We start from the raw sequence: 27,485 nt of genomic DNA, 5'->3' as shown, positions 1-27,485 counted from the left end.
AATCTGGGGTGGTGGGGTGTTTAATCTGGGGTGGTGGGGTGTTTAATCTGGGGTGGTGAGGTGTTTAATCTGGGGTGGTGGGGTGTTTAATCTGGGGTGGTGGGGTGTTTAATCTGGGGTGGTGAGGTGTTTAATCTGGGGTGGTGGGGTGTTTAATCTGGGGTGGTGGGGTGTTTAATCTGGGGTGGTGGGGTGTTTAATCTGGGGTGGTGAGGTGTTTAATCTGGGGTGGTGGGGTGTTTAACAGGGGTGGTGGGGTGTTTAATCTGGGGTGGTGAGGTGTTTAATCTGGGGTGGTGAGGTGTTTAATCTGGGGTGGTGGGGTGTTTAATCTGGGGTGGTGAGGTGTTTAATCTGGGGTGGTGGGGTGTTTAATCTGGGGTGGTGAGGTGTTTAATCTGGGGTGGTGAGGTGTTTAATCTGGGGTGGTGAGGTGTTTAATCTGGGGTGGTGGGGTGTTTAATCTGGGGTGGTGAGGTGTTTAATCTGGGGTGGTGGGGTGTTTAACAGGGGTGGTGGGGTGTTTAATCTGGGGTGGTGAGGTGTTTAATCTGGGGTGGTGAGGTGTTTAACAGGGGTGGTGGGGTGTTTAATCTGGGGTGGTGGGGTGTTTAATCTGGGGTGGTGAGGTGTTTAATCTGGGGTGGTGGGGTGTTTAATCTGGGGTGGTGGGGTGTTTAATCTGGGGTGGTGAGGTGTTTAATCTGGGGTGGTGAGGTGTTTAATCTGGGGTGGTGGGGTGTTTAATCTGGGGTGGTGGGGTGTTTAATCTGGGGTGGTGAGGTGTTTAATCTGGGGTGGTGAGGTGTTTAATCTGGGGTGGTGGGGTGTTTAATCTGGGGTGGTGGGGTGTTTAATCTGGGGTGGTGGGGTGTTTAATCTGGGGTGGTGAGGTGTTTAATCTGGGGTGGTGGGGTGTTTAATCTGGGGTGGTGAGGTGTTTAACAGGGGTGGTGGGGTGTTTAATCTGGGGTGGTGGGGTGTTTAATCTGGGGTGGTGGGGTGTTTAATCTGGGGTGGTGAGGTGTTTAACAGGGGGTAGCAGAACGTCTAGTCGGGGCAGTAAAGTGTTCAGTCTGAGGCGACAGAGTCTTTAGTCTGGGGCAGTAGAGTCTTTAGTCTGGGGCAGTAGAGTGTTCAGGTTGGGGCAACAGAGTCTTTAGTCTGGGGCGGTAGAGTGTTCAGTCTGAAGCGACAGAGTCTTTAGTCTGGGGCAGTCCTGTTTTGTTTGTTGTTGGCATGTAAAGCCCTTTGAGACTGTAAACGGTAGTATCGGGCTCTAAATAAACTTGAAACTTGAACTAGAGTGTTTAGTCTGGGGCAGCAGAGTGTTTAGTCTGAGGCAGTAGAGTGTTTAACCAAACCAGTGGAGTGTAGCGTGAGTCAAACTTCAGAGGTAGAGCCAGTGTTGCATCATTAATCAGCCAGACTCTCTCTCCTCCCGATCACGGTCCATCAATCTTAGTTTGCCGAGCTCTCCAAACGGGAGAGGACGTCATAAAGATCTGATTAAAAATGTAAGTAGCTTATAATGTAAGCACACGCTCCGCTTCAGAGTCAATATATTTGAATACACAAAGGCTTTGGAGAGTATTCAACAAAGCCCAGGAGCAGTAAGCAGTCATCTGCCCGGTTAAAGCGAGAAAGATAACGCAGCGCCGGTTTGTAAGTAGAGGAAGTAACTGAAAAGTACCTGCTAAGTAAAAGCAGTGCTGTTTACAGCTGTAGGCGAGCTATGTGCTGTGAATGTGTGGTGTCTGTGTGGACCAGCTTGGCTGCAATTAAAATGGAATCAGTTTGAAATCTGTGCTACAGTGATAATGAGCCTCGTCTGAATTATTAACCGGAGCTGCGCATGCGCGCGCGCACACGCACACACACACACACACACTGCGCACGGATACTAATATGCTCGGTGGACGCACACATTTAGTTACGTATGTGCATCCACACACTAGTTACCCAGGAAACACACTCGCGCCTTAATCTCTTATACCAGCTCATTAACGAGAATGTCCAAAAAACACGCATAACGGTACACAAACATACCAACAATTTAACACGGTTGTGGCCAACTTTAAAACAGATAATAAAACAGATAATCTTATCTTATCTTTATTATAAAAAAAAAACAGGAGAGAGAGAGAGAGAAAGATACGTCATTTTGCTCATTTTTTGTTCTGGGGCTTTGAAGAACGATTACATATTTTCATGAGCGATTCTGTAATACCGTATTTTTACGAGCTAGGTAGCAACCCAACATGTCAGACAGTTTACCCAAGCCTCGTAGATCAGTTTAAACTTGGGTCTCTCCTTGTCTCGCCCACTCAAACCGTTCACAGCGTACGTACAGCTTTCTCTCTCCAGTTTAAAATCTCCCACGAGAAACCTCTCTGCCCTCCGGCGTTCACCATGGATCACCAATTTATGACTCATTCCCAGTGATATCCTGTCTGAGAGGGAGCGAGAGAGCTTCGGGATTCAAACGAATTTCTCATTTTCGCAGCTTTGCTTTTCTTAAAACGGACACATTTGTGTGACTAACGTGAAAAGAAGGCGACAGTGGAGCATAACAGGCCAAGGCTCCGGGGAGAACCATCAGGGATTGGCTTGAAATCCTCAATTTCGATCCAATCCAGAGGCGTTTTCACGTTAAAAAGTTGTTTTGTTTTGTTGTTGTTTTTTTAAACGCAGGTCAGCAGATACAACGATACAGCGTAAAACTAATGTAGGTCTGTAGCATCTGTTTACGTTAGCCCTCTTGACATGAATTGTTAACTACACTTAAAACTACACGTAAACTACACGTAAATTTAGTAGTAGCCCATGCTGTTGTACTCCTATTGCTTTTTAAGGCTTTATGAAGAAAAGATTATGTTTTTTATTATTTTCTATATTTGTGTTATACTAATAATTGAATATTTTGTCTTTTTTGTCTGTAAATTGTTTCAGCCCCTTGGAGACATTATTATTATTATTATTGTTGTTGTTGTTGTTGTTGTTGCTTTGTTGTTGTTGTTATTATTGTTGTTGTTGTTGTTGAATAGTTAGTTTTCTGTAAATCACAGGTTAAATAATATTGTTTTGCAAGTTATGCTACCAATGACATTTTATTGGGTTTGTTAGACCAGTTGAGACCAGTTGAGACCAGTTGTTTCCAGTTGCAATAAATAGCAGGCAACACCAGTTACATCCTATTGGTTGGAACTGTGTGGAACTGGTGAAGCAGCCACTGCCCATAGCTCTATTGGGTTAAATGGGTTTTAAATGGTTTCAACTGGTGTTCCTATTCTTGTTATATTCTGGTACTCTTTTGTCAGTGAAATCTTTGGAATAAAAGGATGAAGTGTCGACCATGGCTGTGAGACATAACGCCAACAACGTCATACCGCTCAGACGTGGGTGTTATAACGGACGAACTGAAGACCATTAAGCAGTGGCTTTCCATCTTCTGCTGGGGTCCCATTAGATTCTCTTTGTAGGCTTTTCTCCATCCCAACCACAGCGTCCCTTTCCAGTTCTCCCACACTCATCCCCCTCTTATCCACCACTTTCATGGCACAAAACAGCCATTAGAAAGGCCTCAGAACAGCTACCTTCCTACAGCAGCCAATAAGAAAACTCCCTGTTCTGCCCCCTTTCAACCAATCAAAATACACTTCTCCCAAATCTCTGTCTACTGTTTAATGTCAAGAGCCAACATCCAACATGCAACCACTCAAGAGCTCATTGTCCTTCTCCTGTGGCTTTGTGACAATAAAACATAAAAGTTTCCAGGGCAGAGGGGGCTCTCTGCTGAGCGTAAAGACAGAGTCAGGCAGTCTGGCACTGGGCTATTTCACCAGACCAAACCCAAGCCAGTCGTCGCTGCAGGCTCTGAGGGAACACAGATGCTCAGTTCCCTATCAGAGAGCTACAGGACGCCAAGGCTACTGCCACTCTCTTTCTCTCTCTCTCTCTCTCTCTCTCTCTCTCTCTCTCACGATCTGTCTTTCTCTTTTCCTGTGTCTCTCATTCTGTCTTTCTTTCTCTCTCTCTCTCCCACGATCTGTCTTTCTCTTTTCCTGTGTCTCTCATTCTGTCTTTCTTTCTCTCTCTCTCTCCCTCCCTCTCTCTCTTTCTCTTTTTCTCTTTCTCTCTTTCTCTCTCTCACTCTCGCTCTCTAACTCTGTCTCTCTTTCTCGCCCTCTCTCTTTCTCCTTCTTGCTCTCTCCGTCACTATCTCTCTCCTTCTCTGTGTGTCTAACTCTTTGTCTCTCTTTTTCACTTTATCTCTCCCACTCTCTGCCTCTCTGGTATTGTCTCTGTGTCTGTCTCTCTCTCTCAATTTCCCACCCCATCACCCATTGTTTGTCTTTCTCTGCCTCTCTCTTTCTATCTCCTACTCTATCTCCCGTTCTTTGATTCTCTCTCTCTCTCTCTCTCTCTCTTCCAGTCTCATCTCAGTTCCAGTTTCAGACACACACCGTTCTGCTGGTGAGGAAAATAAAACATTTGAAAATCAAAGCCGTATCTTTACTGACTTGCTTCCCTAATATCTTTTCCATCATTTACTTTCTGTCTTTCTTGTCCTTTGTGAAGATGCCCCATTAAAAGTCTAAGCAGAGGCAAGCTGTGACCCTGTGCCCTAGTGCCCTCTGTTCACAACGCTCAGACAGTCTAAAAATAAACCTTCCCCTCCACTCACATCAGCTCCCAGACAGAGGCTTCTGTTGAGGGGAAATCGGGAGACCATCTCCCTGCTGTCTGCAATGCAACTCTCACTCAGCGACACACGGAGACTCAAAGTCCACATTCCTTCACACTTACATACAAAACTCATGTCTTTATGTGCCATATAATGTGCTGGTATTTCTTGTGCTAGCACACAGATTTACAAATGCGCGCACGCACGCACACACACACACACACACATACACACGCCACATGTCTGCATGACTGCATAACTAAGGTAGATTTATTCATATGATTCCACAGGAAAAAAAATAAAACAAAACAAATAAACTGACTTCAGTTGAGTTTAAGTAAAAAGAATAAGAGACGCTTTTGTGTAGAATCACGTCCCTGACATACTATTAAACATGCTCCGGTCCAGATATAAAACCCAGTTTTGAGAGTGGGGGGGGTGGGCAGCGCTATTCCACAGAACGAAGTTTCACAACACGAACGCCGACATTAAAACCTCAGACCAAACCCAAAACCGGAGTCCGAATTCGCAAAAAAATGCGACCGCACGGGCAGAAAAACGCCAACGTAGCATCTCTCATGGTCGCAGTATGAACCACAAATCATCGGTCACACAAGCGAACGCACACAATCGGCGTGCCTTGGTGTCGCCTAGGGGAAATCCCTACCCACTACCACAGTGGTCAAAGTCCAGACCCTTTCCTGAAGGGAAAAAAACCAAAACATTTGTATTAATAGCCTTTACGAGCCCGTCCAGACTCGCAGTAACTGGCTCCACCGCAGCCAGAGGAGAAGAGGAGAGACAAAAGAAAGAGAAGGCAGAGTTTACACACGGGCTGCCTGCTCTCAGACAGGATTACACAACAGCTATTAAAGAGCTCTTTTAATAGCCGTCTCTACAACTGTATCTGATTTTGCCCCCCCCCCCCCCCCCCCCCCCCCCCGCTCATTTCATCTCATCAACATCTCGCCAATGTTTTTATTGACGGCTTTGGCTGGCTCGTGTGTGTGTGTGTGTGTGTGTGTGTGTGTGTGAAAAGAGAGAGCGTACATCATATACATATGCTGGAAATATACAGATAGATAGATAGATAGATAGATAGATATATAGATAGATAGATAGACAGATAGATAGAGAAAGAAGAAGAAGAAAAAGAAAGAAAAAAGATAGATAGATAGATAGATAGATAGATAGATAGATAGATAGATAGATAGATAGATAGAGAGAGAGAGAGAGAGAGAAGAAAAAGAAGAAAAAGAAAGAAAGAAAAAGATAGATAGATAGATAGATAGATAGATAGATAGATAGATAGATAGATAGATAGATAGATAGATAGAGAAAGAAGAAGAAAAAGAAAGAAAAAAGATAGATAGATAGATAGAGAGAGAGAGAGATAGAGAGAGAGAGAAGAAAAAGAAGAAAAAGAAAGAAAGAAAAAGATAGATAGATAGATAGATAGATAGATAGATAGATAGATAGATAGATAGATAGATAGATAGATAGATAGATAGATAGATGGAGAAGAAGAAGAAGAAAAAGAAAGAAAAATAGATAGATAGATAGATAGATAGATAGATAGATAGATAGATAGATAGATAGATAGATAGATAGATAGATAGAAGAAAGAAGATGTAAACAGATGTATACATGTAAACATTGTAATAGATGTAAACATTACACATACATACACATAGATACATATCTGAGTGTAAATATGTTTGTGTGGGTGTGGGTGTTGGTGGGGTGTGTCTACACAAACACATCTACATGTGTTATTTGGTGTGTGAGCGCATGTGTGTTACGGACTAAAACCGTATTAAAATCCGATGCCAACTGTTCCCAGCCAGCATGTGGGTCTGAGCGTGTGGGTCTGTTTTTGAAAGCAGTTATTTTGATTGAATCAAGTTGTTTTTTAGCTCTCTGTGGCGCCTACCAGCCAATCAAAGCCCTCCTCTTCATCCAGAGCCCTATGGGGATGTGTGAGTGACACACTGCCTGTGTATCTCTAGGCAGCACAAACAAAAGTCCAGGGAATTAAGTCGACACTAAATCCAGTTTAAAACTATGAGCCAAGGATTGGTGTAGCTGCTCTTTGTCCTTGGACGTAAACGAAAGGACGATCTTGTTTGGCGGCAAAGAGCTCTCGGATCACCGTATTAAATCCATATTATGCATATGATGAAACAGTGGACCAACCTCTAGAGAGATCAACCAGAGAAAAACTACTCCATACAAAACACAGATACCATACTTCAATTCTACAGCTAAACACTGTTTGAATACAGATCTCTGAAGTGCTCCCTAACAGATTCTGAAGGCTTTTTAATGAACTAGACCTATTTACATAATGCAGTTTATGTTATTTTGATGTCATATTTGATGTTAGAACTTTCTCTGTGTTCTCTGTGACTTTTTTTTTCTTTTTTTCCAAAACAGCTACAGTGAAATCCCATTCAAGCAAATTGATCACACATCGGTAGATTGTTAAATACAGACATGCGATGGGCTGAATTAAGGAGAATAAGCTCCAATCAGAACCCACCGTTACATAACAGGCTGTCCATAAAGAAAGCCAGAGCAGATCTGAAGCCTGCGACTGGAACCGTCCCTTTGAGAGTAATATCAACAATTATTAACAAACCCTTGGGAGACCGTGAAGGAAGGGAACAAAATGTGATTGTTTGATTTTTCCAGATGTTTCCAAGTTTCGTATTGATTCGGTGCATATGTCATAGAATGTTTGCCAAACAGTTACAAACCATTGACAAACACATGGGCGGATTTCCAAAGAGGATGTTTTTTTTTTTCTTTTTCTTTTTCTTTATCTTCTTCCTCTACTTCTTTTAATTTTTTTTTAAAAAAGGGGTCATTCGATAATTCAGTGTTGGGATTTATTAATCCATTTAAGAAAAAGTTGTGAAATTCCAGTCATGAGGATACAAATGAAATACAGTGATGCTAAGGTATGTGTATATGTGTGTGAGAGAGAGACAGAGAGAGAGAGAGAGACAGAGAGAGAGAGGCAGGCAGAATGCCTAGGAGTACTATATGATAAATGAACTGAAAAAAGATTTTCCTATCATACAACTAACTGTGGTGAACCACTATGTTGAAATATTTTTTTTCTGACCAGTTTTTGGCAAACATGTGGGAACGGAACAGACCTCTACGATGACTGAAAAGGAATCATTTGCTTTTTTAAACCACTCATTACGGGGGGGGGGGGGTGGAGTGGGGTGGGGTGCAGTTGACTTGATTCATTTTACTCCACACTGTATTCATGTGACGTTTATGTAACAGTTTTAAAAACCAGTGTACCCTAAGCGCAAACAGCAGCCCGTAGACAGAAACATGATGAAGGGAGAGCAGGCAAGGGAGTGAACGCAGAGGGGAGGGGGCGACTGTAGTATGTGTGTGGGTTATTCCAGACCAGACAAACGGCGTGCGTGCTGAACGTTGGAACCGAACGCTTCGCGGCGCTGACCGGACTTGCTTGTGTCCCCTAGGTGACCTGCTATCCCCTTTTCCACTGCGAGTATTCCACCAAGATGACAACAACAAGACCGGGTTTGCGTAATTTTTTAAGGCGTTTGCAAACTCCACTGTCGTCAAATTACACGAACTGAATCAACACGAATGCGTCACAATGTCTGCTTTTCTCTGGAAAAGAAGAAAAACCATAGTTCCCCCCCCCCCCCCCCCCCTGAATTTTACAGCTGTATATGATTCCCGTGTTGTGAACTCAATGAACTCTCCACGTCTGTGCACTGTTCACCGCCCAATTCGATTCACTGCACTGGAAATAGTGAAAGGGCTTTTGCTATAAGGAGAGGCAAAGATTCTTTCCACTAAAATATGTTGCAACCCGTGTCTATGGAGAGCCAGCGATGCCTATTACTACGCTAGCTCTTAACGTGAGAGAATCACTTAAACCATAATCAGTAGTGTACACTGTTAGTCTATTAATATCGACAAATTTCTGCAACTTCACTTTGTACAAAAGCCACTGAGAAAAATATGGATATAACTCAACTATACCTTCCATCCAGCTGAGCTATTGCTGTCCCCTTTATCCTTGAAATAGGGCACAAAGCGAACCATCCAATCATATATTTGAGACAAGGTGAGTCTCTTTTCTGGGGTGCTTTCAATTGCACGCGTGATGAGGTCCGCGTAGGACTGATTGCCCCACGCGTTCCGCCGCGAGGACTTGGATTTCCGCAGCTGGCCGGGCACATCGAGTGCAGCCCCGGACATGCACGCGGGGGCTGCTGCGATAGGCGCGGGGGCCCCGGCTGGATGCTTTAGCTCCGTTGGCGCGCCGCCGCTTCTATCGCCACGACACACCGGCACGTTGTATGGCTCCACTTTCACGGATGCCGGAGGCAGAACCCGCTTTTCCTCCTCTCCCCCAGGAAAATCCTCCGGACACTGCAGGGGCCAGGTGCACGACCGCGGTCGGCTGTGAGGCTCGTAATCCGTCTCGAGCTCAACCTGATGCGCATCCATTCCGTTGTTCTCCATCATCAACATTTTGTCCGTTTTTTTTTTTTAGACAAGCAAGGTCAGAAGAAAAATAAAATAAAATAAAAATAAAATATACACAATAAAACCCACTGCCAAGGCTAAAGATGCCCTATTGTTCGTTGTTTGGGACTGCACCAAAACAAACAAACAAACAATAAAAATTAAAAATAAAAATAAACGGTTAAGAGAAAACGCCTGGAGACGTGGAGTGACTCGTCATTCTGTGTGACCAGTCTGCAATATCAAAAGCACGCAAGCAAATGTTGCAAATGCATCACTATTAACAATAGTCTCTCTTCCATGTTACTAAACAATTCAGTCACACGCAACTGGCTGTCCACAAGGCTGGGGTGCTGTAATCACACACCCATAAATGAACCGTGCCAAATTCAAAGCCACATCTGAGTCTTTGAAATTCCCAAATCCCTTCAGTCGCAGCAGCAACAGTTGATTGCTCCGACAGACGGTTTGACAGGCAGTCTGACAGGATAGACTTGTAAATTTATTTCACGAACCTACCTCCTCGCCAAATAAGCAAGGGAGAAATCAATGGACTTTTCGCTAGAGTCTGCTGCCAGTTGCCCGGTGTCTGGAGCTCTCTCAGTCTTCTCTGCAGATTTGTAACCGGCTTCACACGCAAGCACTCACGCGAGCACAGGCATAACTGATAGTGCACACACAGAGCGAGCGCAAATTACTCCCTTTAAAATAGGGTCGCGTGAATCATTTATAGAGTCGCAGAATTCCAGACGGAATAAGCCGCGCACTGTTGGTTGCGTCCTCTCGTCTCTCGCGCACAGTGAAGATGTCTCATCGTTACTAGATCCGCGCTTCTCTTTCTTAGTTAGATTAAAATTCCAGATTATTATTCCAGCCAGATTTGTTCCCCCCCTCAATTTCTGATGACGAGAGAGAGCTGTAGCACGGGATGAACGCTGCAGATAATTGGACAACGCTCGGATCAAGTCACTCCCTCTGGAACAGGTTTGTCTGGGGGGGACGCATCTCTTCATATTTCAGTTTCAGTTGGAAGGCTCCACAAATTTATTTTATAACACGAATTTTTCCAATGTAAAACATCTAAAGATGCGATTTTATCCAATTCCTCTGGATTTAGCCTTGGAAAAAATAACATCACGGTTTAACGTTAATTTATTGCTTTAAAAACGCATCACTGCATTAGAACGTGATGTTGAATCTCCCATCGTAAATACTGACAACTGTTATTGACTTTCCCCTAAAATTTCATCTTTATTCTCTGACAGGGGACTGGATTGCAACCTGTTGCTCTGACAGGTTGAATTGTGGTCGGAGTGTGAGATTATGATATCCCGAAGTCCTGCTCAGTTTGATTTCAGCGCACTGCCTCGCGCCTCAAAGGCTTTACTTGCCAGACATATGTCCTTGATGATATGAAATAATTCGGTTTTGATCAAAGTGAATTACTTCGCATTCTTGATAGGATTCATCTTTCCGATGAATGACGTTCAGGCCACGGGCAAAGCGGTGGCGACAAAATTCCTATGTCAAGCGCTTTGAGACGCCTTTGAAGGGGAGTAATGACAGAATTGTGAATGATATATCTCTTTGGAAGTAGTTATTGGCAAGCAATTTATGTCACACTTCTTCAACTCGTCTGTCTTTTTCTGAACCGCTGTGGGCGGGACGATCGAGAATGTCACATTCAATAGGGGCCCGTGTACTCTCCATGTGTGAATAGCTGATAAATTGACCGGGGGGGATTCCGCCCACGCCGCAATCCAGAGTCGCCTAGACCCGATTGGGTTCTGCCTGACAGTTGGGAGGGGTTCCAAAGCGCTCTCTTCCAACCAGTCACGATCGTTTGACACAGAACCATGTGTACTGGCTGTTATTGTTCTCAGGTAGGCGGGGATATCTCACTTGTATAAATCCCCCATAAACCCCTTTTTTGGGTGGAAAATCCCCCCCAATGGTGACGTTGTCATTGACTATTGACAGTTGGTTGTCAATGGCAACTGTATCCTTAAATGCTCCGTCGTGGAATGCTTTCATCGCGATTAAATGGCGCTTTAACAGCTCAAAATGAGAAGAAGAGACAGAAAGAAATCGAGACGGTCGTGGGGAGAGGGAAGGGAGAAAGAGCGAGAGCGAGAGAGAGAGAGAGAAAGAGAGAGATGTTGTAAATGAGAACAAACAGAGGGGTAATTCAAAACACATGGAACTGCGGTTTTTGGAGAGGAGATTTTTATGCACCGCAGTGAAGTTGTAACAGGAATGCGGTGTGACTCCCATTCTGTGGAATGAAAACACTGAACTCGCGCCAGCTGAGCGGATTTAATGTTCAATCGTATTTTTCTTCTCCTTCAGTGAGCCTAGGGCAACTCGATGAGAACCGGCAACGAGACCGATCAAAATGTTACCTCTTACCGAACGCGAAGTATATATGATTGTATATATATAATCATAGCGCGCGATTCAGACTCTTCCAGGACCGTTGGTTGGAATGTCCTAATCACTATTAAGAGAAACCCCGTACGCACACACACGCCACCGCCCTAGGGTAGTTGATGGGGTGTGTGCTTATGTGCGTGTTTAGTAAGGGTGAGTGAGTGTGTGTGTGTGTGTGGGGGGGGGGGGTCCTTTTACCTGCCTGAGCTGGTGATTGGGGGTGGCGCTACTCTGCCTCTCAGACTTGTGCTCATCTGTAGGCCAAAACAAAAAAAAGACTGTTGAGTAACATTGACTGGCAGCTAAAATACCACCAACATACTGGCACATTGCAAATCCCGATTCCGACCAATTACACATGTCACGCACTAAGCACAGGCCCACCACACACACACACACACGCGTGCGCGCACGCACAGAAAAGGAGACTGTCTGTGCAATTGTGCCTTTGAACGGCTCACATTTAGACATGATACCACATGGAAATGTTTAATAACACACTCATTTCTCTCTCTCTCTCACACGAGCGGGCCGTCTACGAGCTATTTAAGAATCCACTATGCAACTCCCATTTGGCCTCTTTGGGCGGATTTGAACCACGTTTTTTGCCAAAGGGGACCCAAAGATCCTGACACCAAAGACTCTGACTCAAATCGTCATGGGAACCATTACTGTTCGTTCAGGACTTGGTGGAAGTTGCGCTTGGTTTTTTTTTTTTTTGCTTTTTTGTTTTTGGGTTTTTTTTGGCCCTATGAAATACGACACTGATTTGACGGAGGAACTTTTTTTTTAATTACTATTATTTTTGACCTTCTGTCTTTGTTTTGCCCAACATTTTTCTCCATCTGTCTTTATACCCCCCCCCCCCCCCCCCCCCCCCCCACACACACACACACACACACACACACACACACACACTCCCACCCTCTCCCTCACTCTTCTTCTTCAGGTTTTTCACCAGCCAATTTCCTGCCCCCCAAATCTCATTCTTTGTCCCATACAGGATCTTTACCAGACCTGTTACAGTCCCAGTAATCTGTGCATGGTTTTAGGCAGTGCAGAAAACTCTGAGGGTTCTGTTCAGTGACACCACTGCCAGTACCCCCCTATCCCCCCCCCCCCCCCCTCTCTCTCTCTCTCTCTCTGTGTCTCTCTCTCTGTCTCTCTCTCTCTCTCTTTCTGTGTGTCTCTCTCTCTCTCTTTCTGTGTGTGTGTGTGTGTCTCTCTCTCTCTCTCTCCGCTCAACCCACTTGTGTTACATAAGTCGTTCGTTTGGCTCCTTTTTCCGTGTGTGCGGGGACCGTGGGCGTGAGGAGAGCTAGGCGTTCCCGGCACTGTTCTGCCGATGGCCATCCCAGGAATGCAATCTCCTCCTCGGGCCTGGGCAGCCGCCAACCATGTGGCTTCCCAGTGTCACTGTGGGAGAGAAAGGAAAAGCGTTTGGCTGAAGGCTACGGGAGACGCTCCAAAGAAACGGAGCTAGAGCTGACTCCTCTCTGCTGGCAACACACCCTTCTTTGACTAATTCTTCCTGCTCGGCTGTCTGCTTAGAGTTCCATCCCTGCTTCCTTTTTTTTGTTTTTGTTTTTTTACTGTCTTTCTCCTTCACTTAAGAGGTGGAAACACACTCTACAATATGGTGCTTCTTCTTCATTCTCTTGATGAAACACCAGCATAAGATGAAAGCTATTTTTGAAACTCTTCACAAATGAATGCGAGAGCAGAGAGAGAGAGAGAGAGAGAGAGAGGGAGAAAGAGAGAGAAAGGCTCGCTAAATGACTTGGTGTGAAAGACTTGAAGTACTCCGCCTTTCCGGAACAGATTTAGAGAGGGTTTAGCCAACACAATCCGACACCGACAGTTAATCCCGTTTTTAAATCTCACACTGAACCGTAAGACCTCACAAAGAGGAGAACAGCAGGTGTGTATCACCTACCTGCCAGGATCAGCGGTGTCACCATGATAATCGTCTCTTAGAAAAAAAAAAACACTACTTCGCAAAGCCCAATGGGAGCCAAAATAAGTATTCTAAGAAAATTAGCCGCTGGGGTTTTTAAATAGGCCCAGTTCACTAGGAATCAAATAAGCTTTTTTGTTTGTATTTGTAAGGGCATTCCGTTCCAGACTCCTGTCTTTCTAGCACACAACATAGTGCGTTCGTGTAAGGGCCACAAGTAACAATTTTAATAATTCAGTAACTGGACATTCACAAAGAAAGCATGTTTGAGATGGGTAAAAACAGACTAAGAGCATATGTCTTCAAAGAAATGTGGAGATCAGCAATAAGATTTTGGGCCCTGGATGTGTGTGTGTGTGTGTGATTGCCTTCATGCTTGCATGCACCATGTGTGCCCACTAAATTTTGTGATTGTAGTTCATCTGTGTGAGTGTATTTAGAGTAAGATATGTGAATGTAGTGTGAATGTGTTTGTATGAGGGCAGTCGTGCATGTGTGTGAACGCGTGTGTATGGAGCTGTTTTGCAAATGTGCAGTGTGTGTGTGTGAGTGCGTGTCGGGAGTGAGTGTTGTGAATGGTACAGTGTGTGTGTAAAAGGGGTTAGTGTTGGAAACATATAGTGTGTGTGTAGGAGGTAAGTGTTGTGAGTAGTACAGTGCGCGTGTGTGTGTGTGTGTGTGTGATTGCCTTCATGCTTGCATGCACCATGTGTGCCCACTAAATTTTGTGATTGTAGTTCATCTGTGTGAGTGTATTTAGAGTAAGATATGTGAATGTAGTGTGAATGTGTTTGTATGAGGGCAGTCGTGCATGTGTGTGAATGCGTGTGTATGGAGCTGTTTTGCAAATGTGCAGTGTGTGTGTGTGAGTGCGTGTCTGGAGTGAGTGTTGTGAATGGTACAGTGTGTGTGTAAAAGGGGTTAGTGTTGGAAACATATAGTGTGTGTGTAGGAGGTAAGTGTTGTGAGTAGTACAGTGCGCGTGTGTGTGTGTGTGCGGCGTCACGGCCGCAGGGCAGGGAGTGTGTGTGTGTGTGAGCAGGTGTTGTGTTGAGTTCTGCTCGGGTGCATTAGACACACGGAGGATGTATCACAGATGACAGACCCTCACTGTCTCTTCCATTCATCTGTCACAGCCGGTCACCTAAAGCCAGAGAAGTCTCACCAACCTTCCCTCTCTCTTTCCCTCTCTCTTTCTCTCTCTGCTCTTCAGACCCTCCATCCAGTCACACATACATTTCTCTCTCTCTTTTCTCCTCTTTTTAATCTCTCCCCTCACATATCTCTCCATTCTTCAAACCTGCACAGGGCAGTTTTCTTCTCGTCAGTCTGACTCGAGTACAGATTACATTTAAGTATTTCAAATAATGTCTTCTTTGCATACCCTAAACTTATTATGAGGAAATTGTATCTGTCAACAAATTCGGGGGGGGTGGGGGGGTGGGGCTATATCACTGTTCTGGCACAATTGCTAGGCTTAGCCATGTTCAGTCGGTTCAGACGCTTCAGTTCAGTTCGCGGAATGGCAAAAATAAAAAGAAAACATCACAGAGAAAGCTCAGAAAAGGTTAGAGCTGGGGCAGAGAAGGAGAGAAGAGACAGACAAAGTCCTGCTTTTTTTAGTATCATCTCCACATCTGCTACTCTGTCCCTGTTATCCATCTAATAAAATAGACAGCCGTGGGTTAAGGCTGAGTGAGAAAAAAAAATAAAATAAAGGGGAAAAAACAACTTGAATTAGACGGAGAAAAGAAATAGGCGAGTTCATAGGGTCGTATATCATTAAGCAATTGAGAAAGTTAATTAGGCAGCTCTGATAATTATTGCCATGGCAACCTGAGCGCACTCATGCAGATTTGATTAATGAGGTGCCATTTATCCGCGCTGGAGAGACGGTGCCGTCACAGAGGAGCCCGAGAGACTCCTAGTGGTCGTTACAGGTACTGCAACTCTACTATAATAACACATGGAACATCGCCAAGGACACTGTAACGTTACAGGCAAAACATGAGGCTTGTGCTCAAACAGAACGCCATCTGGTAAACCATAAGTACGAGTCGGGTATGTGATTTCCTTATATATGATAGACAAAAACAAGTTATTACGTATGCTTTGGGACATATTGCAGAATCTCCACTTTGTTACCCGACCTTTACCTAACACAGGCATGAAGACAGAGGTTTAAACTGATCATTTGTGTTGTCCGTCGTTTAAACGGATGGATGCAGACGGCTCCCTCTGATTTATTTAACTTGTGGTTAACGTGCTGAGGCGATTGCGCACGCATATGGCTGGGACTTTCCAGAAATCTCATCCTTCCGTAACCAGCACTCAGTCCTGCTCAACGCAGCCGAGATGGTCAACTTTAATAGCGGTTGACAGACCGTGAGCAGCTCTGTAACACAGCACCCCCTAGTGGACAAGACCGATAAATCATAACTGTGAACCTCAAAAGTCTGCTGGAGCAGACACATTAGGTAACCCCTTATCTCAAATCAGCTGAGACTGATTCCCCGAAACAGATGAAAGCTTGAATGACCTGATCCAAGATCAGCTAACGTTAGTAAACTGTGAGCCCTAAACCCTTCACAGACATTGAAAAGTGATGTACGATCTGCATTGTGGCTGTTTACAGACAGGTGGAGGCATGGTTCGAATTACAGGGGGAACTGGGGGGGGGGGGGGGGTCTGACCCCCCTAATTAAGACTTGGACCCCACCCCAAAAGAAATAAAAAAAAAACAACAGTTCAGGGGGGTCGAAACATTTATACATCCTATGCTATGTAGCCCTGGAAAAAAAGTTGACCCCCTCCCGACTGTCTGTGTATAATCCGCACTCTGGGTAGAGGTTTAAACATACCTGAAATGGGTTTGCCTAACAAGTTTCACAAGAAAAATGTTGGCTAAATACTTGTACTTAGTGGCCTTTCCCAACTTCTCACAGCTAAAAACAACGACCCAGTCATTTAAGGTCGAGTCTGATTTCTGATTCTCAAAATGAAAACACAGAACACACAGAAACAAACAAACAAACAAACAAAGGCAAAATGAAAGAATACTTAGGAAACATGTCCATTAAGATGTCCTCTTTAACAGACCACATGCTTCGCTGGTACCTGTTAGGAATACTCTTTATTAAACAAATAGGAAAGAAAGACGGTAATCCCAACTCTATAGTACGAAATCACTTTAGCATCCATTTCATCACACATTGGGCATCGCCTGCCGTGTCAAACTGCATACTGAGATATAAAAATATAAAAAAAACACACAAATAAAACTCTCACAAATACAAACCTTGCTTCCTTCGAGTTCCTGTAACAAGAGCTGAACTCAAAGTTCATACCGTTTCTAACGCGTCAAAGGTTAGGCCTACGCAAAGACGCTTCGACGTCTTGAAGCCGAATGGCGGCAAAATTCCCTCCGGTGAGCAAAGTGTAAAGGAGTCTGCAATTTCATGAGCGTTATTCGAAAGATACTAAAGTTCATAGTTTATGAACAAAACGAAACGAACACCTTTGTAAAACAACGACGGCATTTTTCCCCAGACTCTCCCGACGCAACGCAATAGGTTGTTAACGTATCTTGATACGTTGAGAGCACTTAAACTAATGATTAGGCTCATGTCATGTCTGAGTTCATCTCGGAGATATTCCGTGTCAAACAAAGGTGAGCGTGTGAACTGTTAACCAAATCGCTCTGGATGTCTGGCGGTTTTTATCTGATTAGTGAAAGCTATGTCAATAAACCAGTGAAAAAATGTTACTGTCAAAACCGCAAGATTATTAAAACAAAAAAAAAAACATCTTCACCCTACCTCGCAAAACACAACGTGCTGACTGTATCAGTTAAAGTGTAGTTACTCGGTCAAAACAGATACAGACATGACCGGTTCAGCATATCAGAGAAATACAATTACAATGGTATGACTTGTAACGTTCACAAGCAAAACATCATTTTCAATTTTAAAAAAAATGTCTTCCCATCCTCACTGCATTTAACCCTAAGCAACTATCGTTCTCACTGCTGACGCAACCACACCCCGCTCATAAATAACGCTAAACCTCATTCAGCTATTTAAAATGGCTCAATCGCAATATTTTGAAGCGTCATAAGCGTTGTAAAACTTGAGTTAGAGACAACACTAGACAGAAGCACTTGAGCAGCTGCATAAAGTGTTAAAGAGTTTGTGATTCAAACATACTTTAAATGTACATATTTGACCCCCCCCCCCCCCCCCCCCCCCCCCAAAAAAAAGGAAACAAAATGACCTCGGAGAATTCTCTGGATAAGACAGAAAGACCGCCATCTCGTCACCGTTACCACAATGTTCAGAGGAAAGCAGAGCGAATCAGATGAGGAGAGAAGGGGTGGGTTTCTTGCCGGGCCACGCCTCCTTGGCGTATTTTTTCTTGCGCGGCTCGTTGAGCGATTCAGCCGTGAAGGGTCCCGGAGCGGGCGTGGGTTTTAGGACGACCGGAGGTTGAACGGAGGTGGGAGACAGGTCGACCTCCGGAGCAGGGTTAGGGAAGGGCAAAGGCAGCCCCCCCAGCAGGGCGGACCCGCCGTGGGTCCCGGCGGACTGGTGACCTGCCTCGGTGCTGGTTGGGGGGAGGTCGCCGTAGAGACCAGCGGCGAGAGGGAAGTTATGCATTCGTCGCGCGACGCTGTCCTCTAGACCCAGCGCGCTGTGGCCCTCCATCTTCTTCTTCTGCAGTCAGAACGAGAAAAAACAAAACCGTATCACTTTATTTAAAAACATCCGCGTTTAAAGATGTATTCAGTACATTCAGTGACGTTCAGTACGGTCTTTCAGTCTGAGCCACGTGACAAAAGAGGATACATTTCACAAAAAAAAAAAACAAAAAAAACGAACAACAGAAGTTTAGCTTAAGTTTCTGAGCGACAACGATTGCGACACAAGCGTTGCGAGATAAGTACGAGGCACGTTGCCCTGGGCAACCACAACCTTGAAAAGTATTTGACAAAGAGGGATCTGAAAGAACCTTCTGGAATGGGCCTTGGGCGTTTGGGGGTAAAATAAAGAAGCGACTGAACAGGAATAAACCTGACAAAGGGCCAGAGGCGCCATGTCCTGGAACGACCCCAGATAAATAGTTCTGGCTCCGTTACAGGACGAAATTTCCACCGCGTTACAAACGTCTTTTGTTTTTTTTTTTTTAACGACGGGATGAATCCGTACGCAGGAGGCAGGGAGAGACCGGAGTGGACCAATCCCTCCACAGGTCAGAGGTGAACCGGACAGGTCAAAGTGAGCACTGCGGTATCCTGGACGTGGGATTTTCTTACCTTTAGTGGGACGACAGCCGTCTGTACCATGTTCCGGAAACGTCCGACGGAAGGGTCGATGTCCTCTGACAAACCGAATAAACACGGGCACGATCAGAGAGAAATCGACAAATAGCTCCATGATCGCCACAGTCAGACACAGCAGGATCATGTAGCAACATGAAGAAAAAAGCATGAAAATCAAACAGAGGTGTGGAGGAGCGGAGGGGGTGGGGGAGGAATCTGTGTTCAAGACCATAGACACATAACAAGTACCAAATAACAGCGCGTGAGAGCAGACACATCAAAATCAATTTAGTGTCTTTTCACATAATTACTGTGGTTTGCATTCGCGTCGCTTGCTGCAAATCACACTTTGGTTTTCCAGCGAATAATTTTTCAAATGTAATTTTCACTTCTCTTGCTAATTTGAGAAATGAAAGAGTCCAAAAAAGAAAAACGATTCCCAATCAGTGCCTGCATCCCAGCCGTCCTCAACACAACCACACACACACACACACCGTTTGAATGTCTCCCTTTCACCGTACGTACGTGTGTGTGTGTGTGTGTGTGTGCGTGTGTACCTGGGTTTATGATCTCCTCTTCCTCGCTGAAGGACACTCGCGAGCTTCTCCTCTTCCTCTTTGGTCTCTGGATGTCCAGATTGCCCTCCTCTATGGTCAGTGTGGAGATTCTCTTATTGTGGGCAGTGTTGAACTCAGTCAGGTTCTGAGAGAGAGAGAGAGAGAGAGAGACAGAGACAGAGAGAGAGAGAAAGAAAGAGAGGGAGAGAGAGAGACAGAGACAGAGAGAGAGAGTGAGAGAGACAGAGACAAAGATACAGAGAGAGAGAGACAGACAGAGAGAGAGAGCGAGAGAGAGAGAGAGAGACAGAGAGATGCATGATGTGGAGAGGATGTGACAGGGAGAAGGAGCACACATTCATACACTTAGATAATTTTTTTACCATGTAAAAAAAAAAAAAAGAAAACATGTACTCAAACCATACATCTAACGGCAGCTCAAAATAAACTCCACTGACCGCTTTCACATGAATTAATTCATGAATTAATTATCAAAAAATGTAACGTCAGTGTTTCAGCTAATGACAAGTTTACATGTTCTCATCTGTAGCATTTTGTTTTTGTGTTGATCTCTCTCTCTCACACACACACAGACAGACACACACACAAACACACCTCTAACTCTGTCGCTGTCTCTCTCTCTCTCACACACACACGCACACACACACACCTCTAACTCTGTCTCCTCCTCTGGGAGGCCGAGCAGTCCTTTGAGCTCCTCGTCCTCCGTCCCTTTGTTCTCCCCGACCAGGGCGCTGGGCTGGCTCTGCGGTTTCTCCCTCAGCGTGTAAACCCGCGTGGACGCCCCGAACGACATCGTGGAGTCGATAGGCACCTGCTGCGGCTTGTGGGGCTCCAGACGGATCCGACCCAAAAACGTTCCATGCGCTGAACGATCAGACGACCCAATTAACCGTTCATAATCCGGCCAGACCAAAAATCAGAGATTTGATTCAACACAACGGCCGCTCATAGCACTCATACAAATCCCCCCCTTAAGCCTCCATTCTCTCCCCTTTAAATCATATAGTATTTCATTCTGGTCCAAACTACAAAAAAAACCAAAAAAACAACAACAACAACAAATGATATATCAGATTATATTACCAATTATTTATGACTACTTTGCTATTGTGACAGGGGACAGGTGACAGGTGCCTACTCACTGCTGTTGAGGTCGATGAGAAAAACCCTTTTGAGGTGTCTGTGGTAGACCAGGGCCGCGTGAACACGGGAACAGGACTGGTGGTCTATTGTGAAGTCACAATGGTCTGGGTTTCGCCCAAAGAGATAGAACTTTTTTTCATCGATAATGAGCTTCTACAGAAGACGAAGACATTACACGGAAGGGAGGAATGATCGCAGGGGTGATAACCTCTTAGCAGTTTGCATAGTTCTGCCTTGGAAACGTAAAGCCTAATTGGTATAATTATGGCCCTATTTCTGAGCTGGACCCTCCCCTATTCTTATGAGTGGCATTTCAATTAGCCAATCAGAGTGCTTTTCATAGAAAATTAGTCAGCCTTGTGCAAACGGGCCTTGAAAAGCAGGTCAGCGGAAAAAATGGAGCGCGAGTTGAAGTAAGGTGAGCCCCACATCCTGATTTACATTACAGGAAATATTGTTCAGTGGAGAACAGTTACATGACAACATCACTCTGGCCACAACATTGTCACTCAGTCCACTGAATCTTTATTTAGACAGTCTAACTGTCACCATAAATATTTTCTGACAAGTTCAAGGCCAAGGGCCTTTGGGGTTCACGCAGGGCCATTTGAAACTACATATCGGACAACCAGTCACGTGCTGTTTTAACCAAAAGAGACAAAACCAAAGAAAAAATATACCTGGGTTTTTTGGTAGATTTTTTTTGCAGATTAAGTTTTTCAGTTAAGCTCGCAAATTCCTACCTCTATAAGTTTGTCTCCTTTGACAACGTCCAAATGAAGTCCTGGAGGCGGTTTTCCTGCCCTACATTAAAATGAGCGAAGGTTACATGTCACCACTATACTTTCATAGATCAATATTTCATAAGTTCTGTTGCATGTGCTAAATGAATAAAGTGGTTCACTGTTTTAAGTGTGTAGGTGAGACTGCCTGGCCGAATGCGTTACTTTCATTTACAACATTTTTAAAAAAATGCGAAAGCGTGCAATTCATGAAGAATTTCAGAACATACAGGCTGACGCTTAACGTTAAAACCGAATTACGCTCCCCTTGCAAAAGAACGCTATTAAATGGCAGGCATTAAATACAGCTTTACACAAACGTCAGCGTTCCATATATTGACATCTCTCCAAAAGGAACATTTCAGGAAAGACATGCTGAGAAAACGTTGCGATCATTTAAACTGACATTCCGCGTTGTGCATGCACGTGCAATTAGAGAAAAAAAAATGTATATTTTTTTTTTCCTAAAAAGTCAACGGACTTGTTTACTGCATGAACTGCTTCAGCGCGGCTAGTTAACTACATAAACCACTGCTGGTCAACTTATCGCCCGAGGTTGCATGTGCAAAATAGAGAACATTATGTTGTATAACTGCGCATTTTTTTATTATAGAGTGCAATAACATGCATTTTTCTGGACAGGCTGAAAGGATTGAGTGCAGTCGCTACATAACTATCGCTCATTATTTGCTCTTACCATGACGGGCACTCAAAAGGAGGTGTGTTTGTGCTTGGGTTCGCTGCCATCTTACACAGTCCTATTGAATGCTGGGTAATTGGCGGACTTCCCAAAAAAAAACCTTACGTACATGGGAACCGTAGTTTCTAGTATTGTAACTGTACTGGCCTATTCTTCTAATAAAAGGATCGAATGAAATTGTTAAGTATGAACGTTTTTATCACTGTGGTATTCAAATTCTACAACTGTTCAGCAAAAGAGAAACTGGAACACAACAGAATGGCCAATGATATTTTGTTTTGTGCAAAAGAACAGAAAAACAAAAGGAGGGAAAAAAACAACATTTTTCTTTTTCAGTTGACAGCATTTTCTAACAGTGAATGAAAACATATTCAAATAGATGATAGAAAACAAACAGCCATTCAGTCAAAGATTTTGTTCACAAAATGACACAGGATGAGGTCAGAAGTGTTTCACACAGTCACAGCTAATTTTGCAGAGAATCCGCTAAATTCTCTCTATTCACACAGCAAAACACATCTAACAAATAAGCTATTTCCACAAATAAGGTGCTTCCTGCACAATCAGTTGTCATGGAGATGACGCGTAGAGTTCACTGAAACGAGATTCCGGACTGTACACCATCCATGACGATCATTTCAACCGTACGTCGACTTGAAGTGATTTCCATCGATGGTTGAGAAAATATGACCCTCGCCTATGAGAAACTGCAAGCTACGGCTGCAATTTGGGCGGGTCAGAGAATAACAGAGTAGGAGATGGAGCGAGAGGCGCAAAGACAGACAATGAGTGATGGAGTGAGAAATTGAGAGAGAAAGAGAGAGAGTGAGATAGACCGACAGACAGTGAGAGAAAGAGAGAGTGAGAGAGAAAGAAAGAGAGAAATTAGGTGACATTCACACAAAACAAAAATGTGACTATCGGGGGGGGGGGGGGTGGAAATAAATAAAGGATTAAAATTGACACCTGATGTCGTGTTGACTGAGGCGTCGTAGTCTGTTCATTAAGATTTGCAGGCTGATGCCTTCATGATCCGGGCAGCTTCTGATCACTTCCAAAACCTCAAAATTTAAAAAAAAAAAAGGAACCAAGTCTTAACTCTACTGGGATACATCGAGGGTTGGAGCGAAACAAAAAACTATATTGTTACCAAATGCAAATCATGAGGATAGTGGTTTGCCACCTCTATGTAAAACTATCCACTCACTTGTCTCTGTGTGTGAGATAGACCAAGGCAGGACATATCGCTGACGGCTGAACACACGTCTGGATTAGGGTGGCACATCTTGGCCATAATTGAGCTAGATCCCTCTGTACTCATCTGAAACACCACAAAGGGGTCACTTGTACTTGTAGTGTCCACAAATACATACAAATGAAGAGAACAGCAGAAATGTTAAGAAATACAAACATCCACTGCTTTCGTGATGATGCTGAAAATTCCTTTAAGGTAGATTCAAGACACGTGAGAAAACTAGAAAAAAAAATGACATGACTCATGTAATTTGGGTCATGTAAAATGTTGGGGGGAAAAAAAAAAACAAAAACAAACAAAAAACATTCAGTTTGCTGGACAGCTGTTTATGAGAACTGACCGTGTCAGGTGAAGGACAGCCAATCAGCATGTGAGCCTGAACAACTTCCAGCATATGAGACGTAATTTCATTTAGGTCGTCTATTCGCCGAACACAGAGCGCTAACAGCGTCCTACGGCGCTGACGAGAGAAACACGTGTAAACAAGCATGCACGAGCTGTCATAAAATCGGTCCTATTTAAACAGTATAAACGCGTAATCACCCAGTGAAACAAATGGTGTCAACTTTAACAGAAAGAGGCTGATTTCATTATAAGTATGATATGTATTAATAAATTGTTAAAATTGTCCTTTGCTCATACAGAACATATGCGACGCCTTGAGAAGTCAGTGGAGAGAGAGAGAGACAGGCTTTTACTGAGAGTTTTACAGCTCAGGACTGGATACTAATGAAAAGATTAAATAAACAATAAACAAACAAACAAACAAACAGCCCAAAGCTACCTGAAATGAGCGGAGATTTCCGGTCACCTTCACATATGCTCCACAGGGAATAACCAACTCCTCCAGACCTGTCTCCTAAGAGAAAACTTACATACACTTTGACAGTTTTGCCTCTTATTCATCTGAATGTTAGATATTTTATTTCTGTACAGAGTTAGAATTATGGGGGGATCTGACCCGCCTAATTAATATACGACCCCCCCCCCCCCCCCCAAAAGGAGGTAAAAACAACAGTTTGGGGGGAGGGGGGGTCGAAACATTTATTTATTCTATCCTATATATTCTATCCTATATAGCCCTAGAGAAATAAACTGACCCCCCCCCCCCCATAACAGCCAAACATAACCAGGGATGGGTGGTGTAGGTGGATGCACTTGCCTCTAGATCAATCCATTGCTTCACATTCAACGGAGGCCCAGTCATGTCATCTAAAGTGTACTGGATGTCGGTTACAGATGGCACCGCTCGTCTGATTACACCCACTAGCGTGACCTTCAGGGAGAGATTTCGAAAGAAATAAACAGTCCCTAACTTTCAAAACCAGTTTTACTTTGGCAGTGAGTGTCATTATGTACGTTTAACCACAGCGCGGTACCCACCCGAAACAGCTCAGCTTCTCCTATCAGGAAGACATCCTTGGTCTCGGAGGCAGATAACAGCTGAGAGACTGTGCACGGCGATATGCGTGATTTTCCCTAACGAAGGGATTTTCCCCCTCAGTCAAGTGTGTAAATTTGTGTAAGGGCAAAGCTTATAAAACACGTGGCTAAAAAAATTCAACTGAAATTCAACGGAAGTTTTGAGGTCTCACCTTGAACCTTTCTCCTTTTTCTGGGGCGCGTGTGTCCCTAGGAGAATGACTGTAGTTGTGGCCTGTGGGAACGTGGACCAAGAGGGAGCAGAACCCGAAACGTTTAACGGTCAGTAACGTTAGGTACGGGATGCGATAGACCCTAAACCTCAGTAGTAACATTAACCAATCCATACAATGCCGTGATAGCCTACATCTCCCAGTAAACATTTATATGTCATATATGTGACAGAAATTCCACCAAGGTTCAGAAACCCACACCTTTGCTGCCCATCTGGATTAGGCTAGTTTACAGTGACGTGACGGTGAATTATCCACACGTCGGAAACAAACGCAGATAGGCTACCTAACGTTATGTTTAGATTTCAGTGGGCACCTAGCGTGCGTGCCAAATTGCATGATTTGCATATCAAATTGCTTAACTGATCCAAACTTCCTATCAGCAGCTTCGATTTGTCGTGTTTCTACAACGTTCGTTTTATTGCTGGACAAAACTAATAATGTGACCGGGTGAAACTAGTTATTTATCTGAATGTTCGGCCAAGGGGGGCGAACACGAGGCATTTCCACAACATGAGTCCGACAGAAAATATAACCCTTCAAACCGCTGAGATCCTGTTACGCTGTGTTTCTGCCAGCAACTGCTTGTCTCTGATTGGCAGAAGAATGTTCAGCTTGTTGTACAGGTAGAAATCGGCCCCTGATCACGCGGAGAGGTGGAAAAGAAACAGGAACTTTGCCTTTAGGAAGCAGACTGCAGTAACCTTAAATCGACCAGGAGTACCAACGGAGATGTGTTGTCAGATTATCAGATGCAATCGGCTTTCAATTTATATAACTATTTCAGTTTCTCTAATTAGTTAGTTACTTATTTGTAACTGAAATAAATACAAACTTTCTCCCGCTATATTAAGTTATTTGTTATTCAGAAAAAAATATTTCAACATGGGTGAATATTATGTTCATCAAAAATGCGTACAGCACACTTAACTCATCAACTGAAATTTTATTTAGAAATAAAATGCACACAATAAATTACATTCATTTACACCAGTTGTATTAATAAATTTCAATCCATCTCATCAAAATATTTTACAGTGAAATAGAAAAATGAATAGTAGTACAAAAAAAAAAAAAAGCGCTTTTCAAGCCACAGTCTGCTGGTTTATTAAAGATCCCCCCCACCCTGCCACCCCCCCCCCCCCGAAAAGAAAAGAAAAAGCTCATGTCAATGTGTAGTAATGTCGGATGATAGTTGAGGAGAAGAGCGCAGTGTAGCCTGGACACAGTGTCTGAAATATAAACAAAATAAAAACATCTGCTACAGTCTTGTTCTTTCTTGTTCTTCTAACCTTTGGCCAGTCATTGGACTTGTTTGTTTTCAAAATGTGTATGACACATTAGACAGCCCTTGGCTTTCATCCATACTTACAGGGTGTGTGTGTGTGTATAAGAGAGAGAGAGAAAACTTTTTCAGGCAATGATGCAAAAAATCCACCCCAATCAACCTGAATCGATGTATTTGTGAAACATGACACAGGCTCTGTTTGAGGGGAAGATTGGAGATATATTTCTCCAAAAACACTCTCTTTAAAATAAGTTTAGGAGGAGGCCCAGAGAATATTGAATAGCAGATGCAGAAAAAAGGTAATTCTGTGGTCAAATCAGCTTCAACGGAGATCCAGTTTAAAAAGAACGAGAGACGGTTGTCGATTTCTTTAACACCCACGAGGGGAAAGTCCTTTTGTGGTACAGGTTATGTAGCGATTAGTCAAGTGAATGAGTCAGCGTCTATACAACACATAGATGGGGATGTTGCTCTCTTTTTTTTTTTCTTTTCAGAAATTACACAGTCGACACAGAACACAAAACCCTTTGATTCGTGATAATCATTCCACCCTCCCTTGTTGCCCCGCCCCCCCCCCCCCCCCCGCCCAAAAAAAACGTCAGGAGTAAACCACAATATCAGTTCATTAATCACCAGAAGAATCAATGTTGTAAGTATAAGATCTCATTTAAAAAAAAAAAAAAAAAAAAAACCAAGCAAAGCAAATGCAAGCTGATACAATTGTTGTCACAGCAAACCCATCAAGGCAGTTAGACAATAAACTCCAACTCAGTAACATCCATCAGAAATCCAGAAACCATGCCTCCCAGACTTGCCCCTCAAGTTTAGCCGATAGGCTGCCCATATACACTATGTACAGAGTGCAAAAAATTATGGTAAGGGGTAGAGTGGGAAGGAGGAGAGAGAGGAAAAAAAAAAACGGCAAAGAAGAGTTCTCTTTCTCTTCTCTTTTCAAGGCCCAATATTGTTTTGACAAGACTTAGATTAGACAATGAGGGGGAGGTTGTAATGCAGTGACTCGGCAGGCCCGTAAAAAAAAAAAAAAGAATCTGATCTAGAATCGGCTCCTCTCTGTCCAGGTTTTATTGAACGAGATTAAGGAAGACAAACGACCGCTTCTAGATCAGTAGGCTACTCTTGTGCTGAAACTGGAGACCAAAGCA

General features: G+C 43.8%; 3 protein-coding genes across 3 annotated transcripts in view; all 3 read right to left on the bottom strand.

The window, feature by feature from the left end:
- foxo6b (forkhead box O6 b) overlaps positions 1–9,220 on the bottom strand; it is a 28,291-nt gene extending 19,071 nt beyond the window's left edge. Inside the window, exon 1 of the mRNA XM_030789437.1 lies at positions 8,726–9,220. Coding sequence (XP_030645297.1) covers positions 8,726–9,220 — 495 coding nt within the window. The remainder of the gene's footprint in view (positions 1–8,725) is intronic.
- Positions 9,221–17,898: 8,678 nt separating this feature from the next.
- ppp1r8a (protein phosphatase 1, regulatory subunit 8a) lies at positions 17,899–22,171 on the bottom strand. The gene is made up of 7 exons (XM_030789427.1): positions 22,122–22,171; positions 21,386–21,446; positions 20,642–20,795; positions 20,146–20,363; positions 19,476–19,620; positions 18,913–18,977; positions 17,899–18,313 (listed from the first exon to the last, which is right to left on the bottom strand). Exons 1-7 carry the CDS (start codon positions 22,169–22,171, stop codon positions 17,954–17,956), a joined length of 1,053 nt encoding a protein of 350 aa, XP_030645287.1. The 3' UTR covers positions 17,899–17,953.
- A 591-nt stretch (positions 22,172–22,762) lies between these two features.
- On the bottom strand, positions 22,763–25,248 carry LOC115825555 (replication protein A 32 kDa subunit-B-like). The gene is made up of 8 exons (XM_030789338.1): positions 25,236–25,248; positions 24,975–25,036; positions 24,763–24,858; positions 24,542–24,655; positions 24,164–24,238; positions 23,720–23,839; positions 23,091–23,185; positions 22,763–22,844 (listed from the first exon to the last, which is right to left on the bottom strand). The coding sequence occupies exons 1-8, from the start codon at positions 25,246–25,248 to the stop codon at positions 22,763–22,765; spliced, it is 657 nt and encodes a 218-aa protein (XP_030645198.1).
- Between the last annotated feature and the right edge of the window lie 2,237 nt (positions 25,249–27,485).

Source organism: Chanos chanos, chromosome 12 (assembly GCF_902362185.1).
Source record: "Chanos chanos chromosome 12, fChaCha1.1, whole genome shotgun sequence".
Taxonomy (NCBI): Eukaryota; Metazoa; Chordata; class Actinopteri; order Gonorynchiformes; family Chanidae; genus Chanos; species Chanos chanos.
The sequence above is the reverse complement of the archived record's forward strand: the minus strand, read 5'-3'. Positions and strand labels throughout refer to the sequence as shown.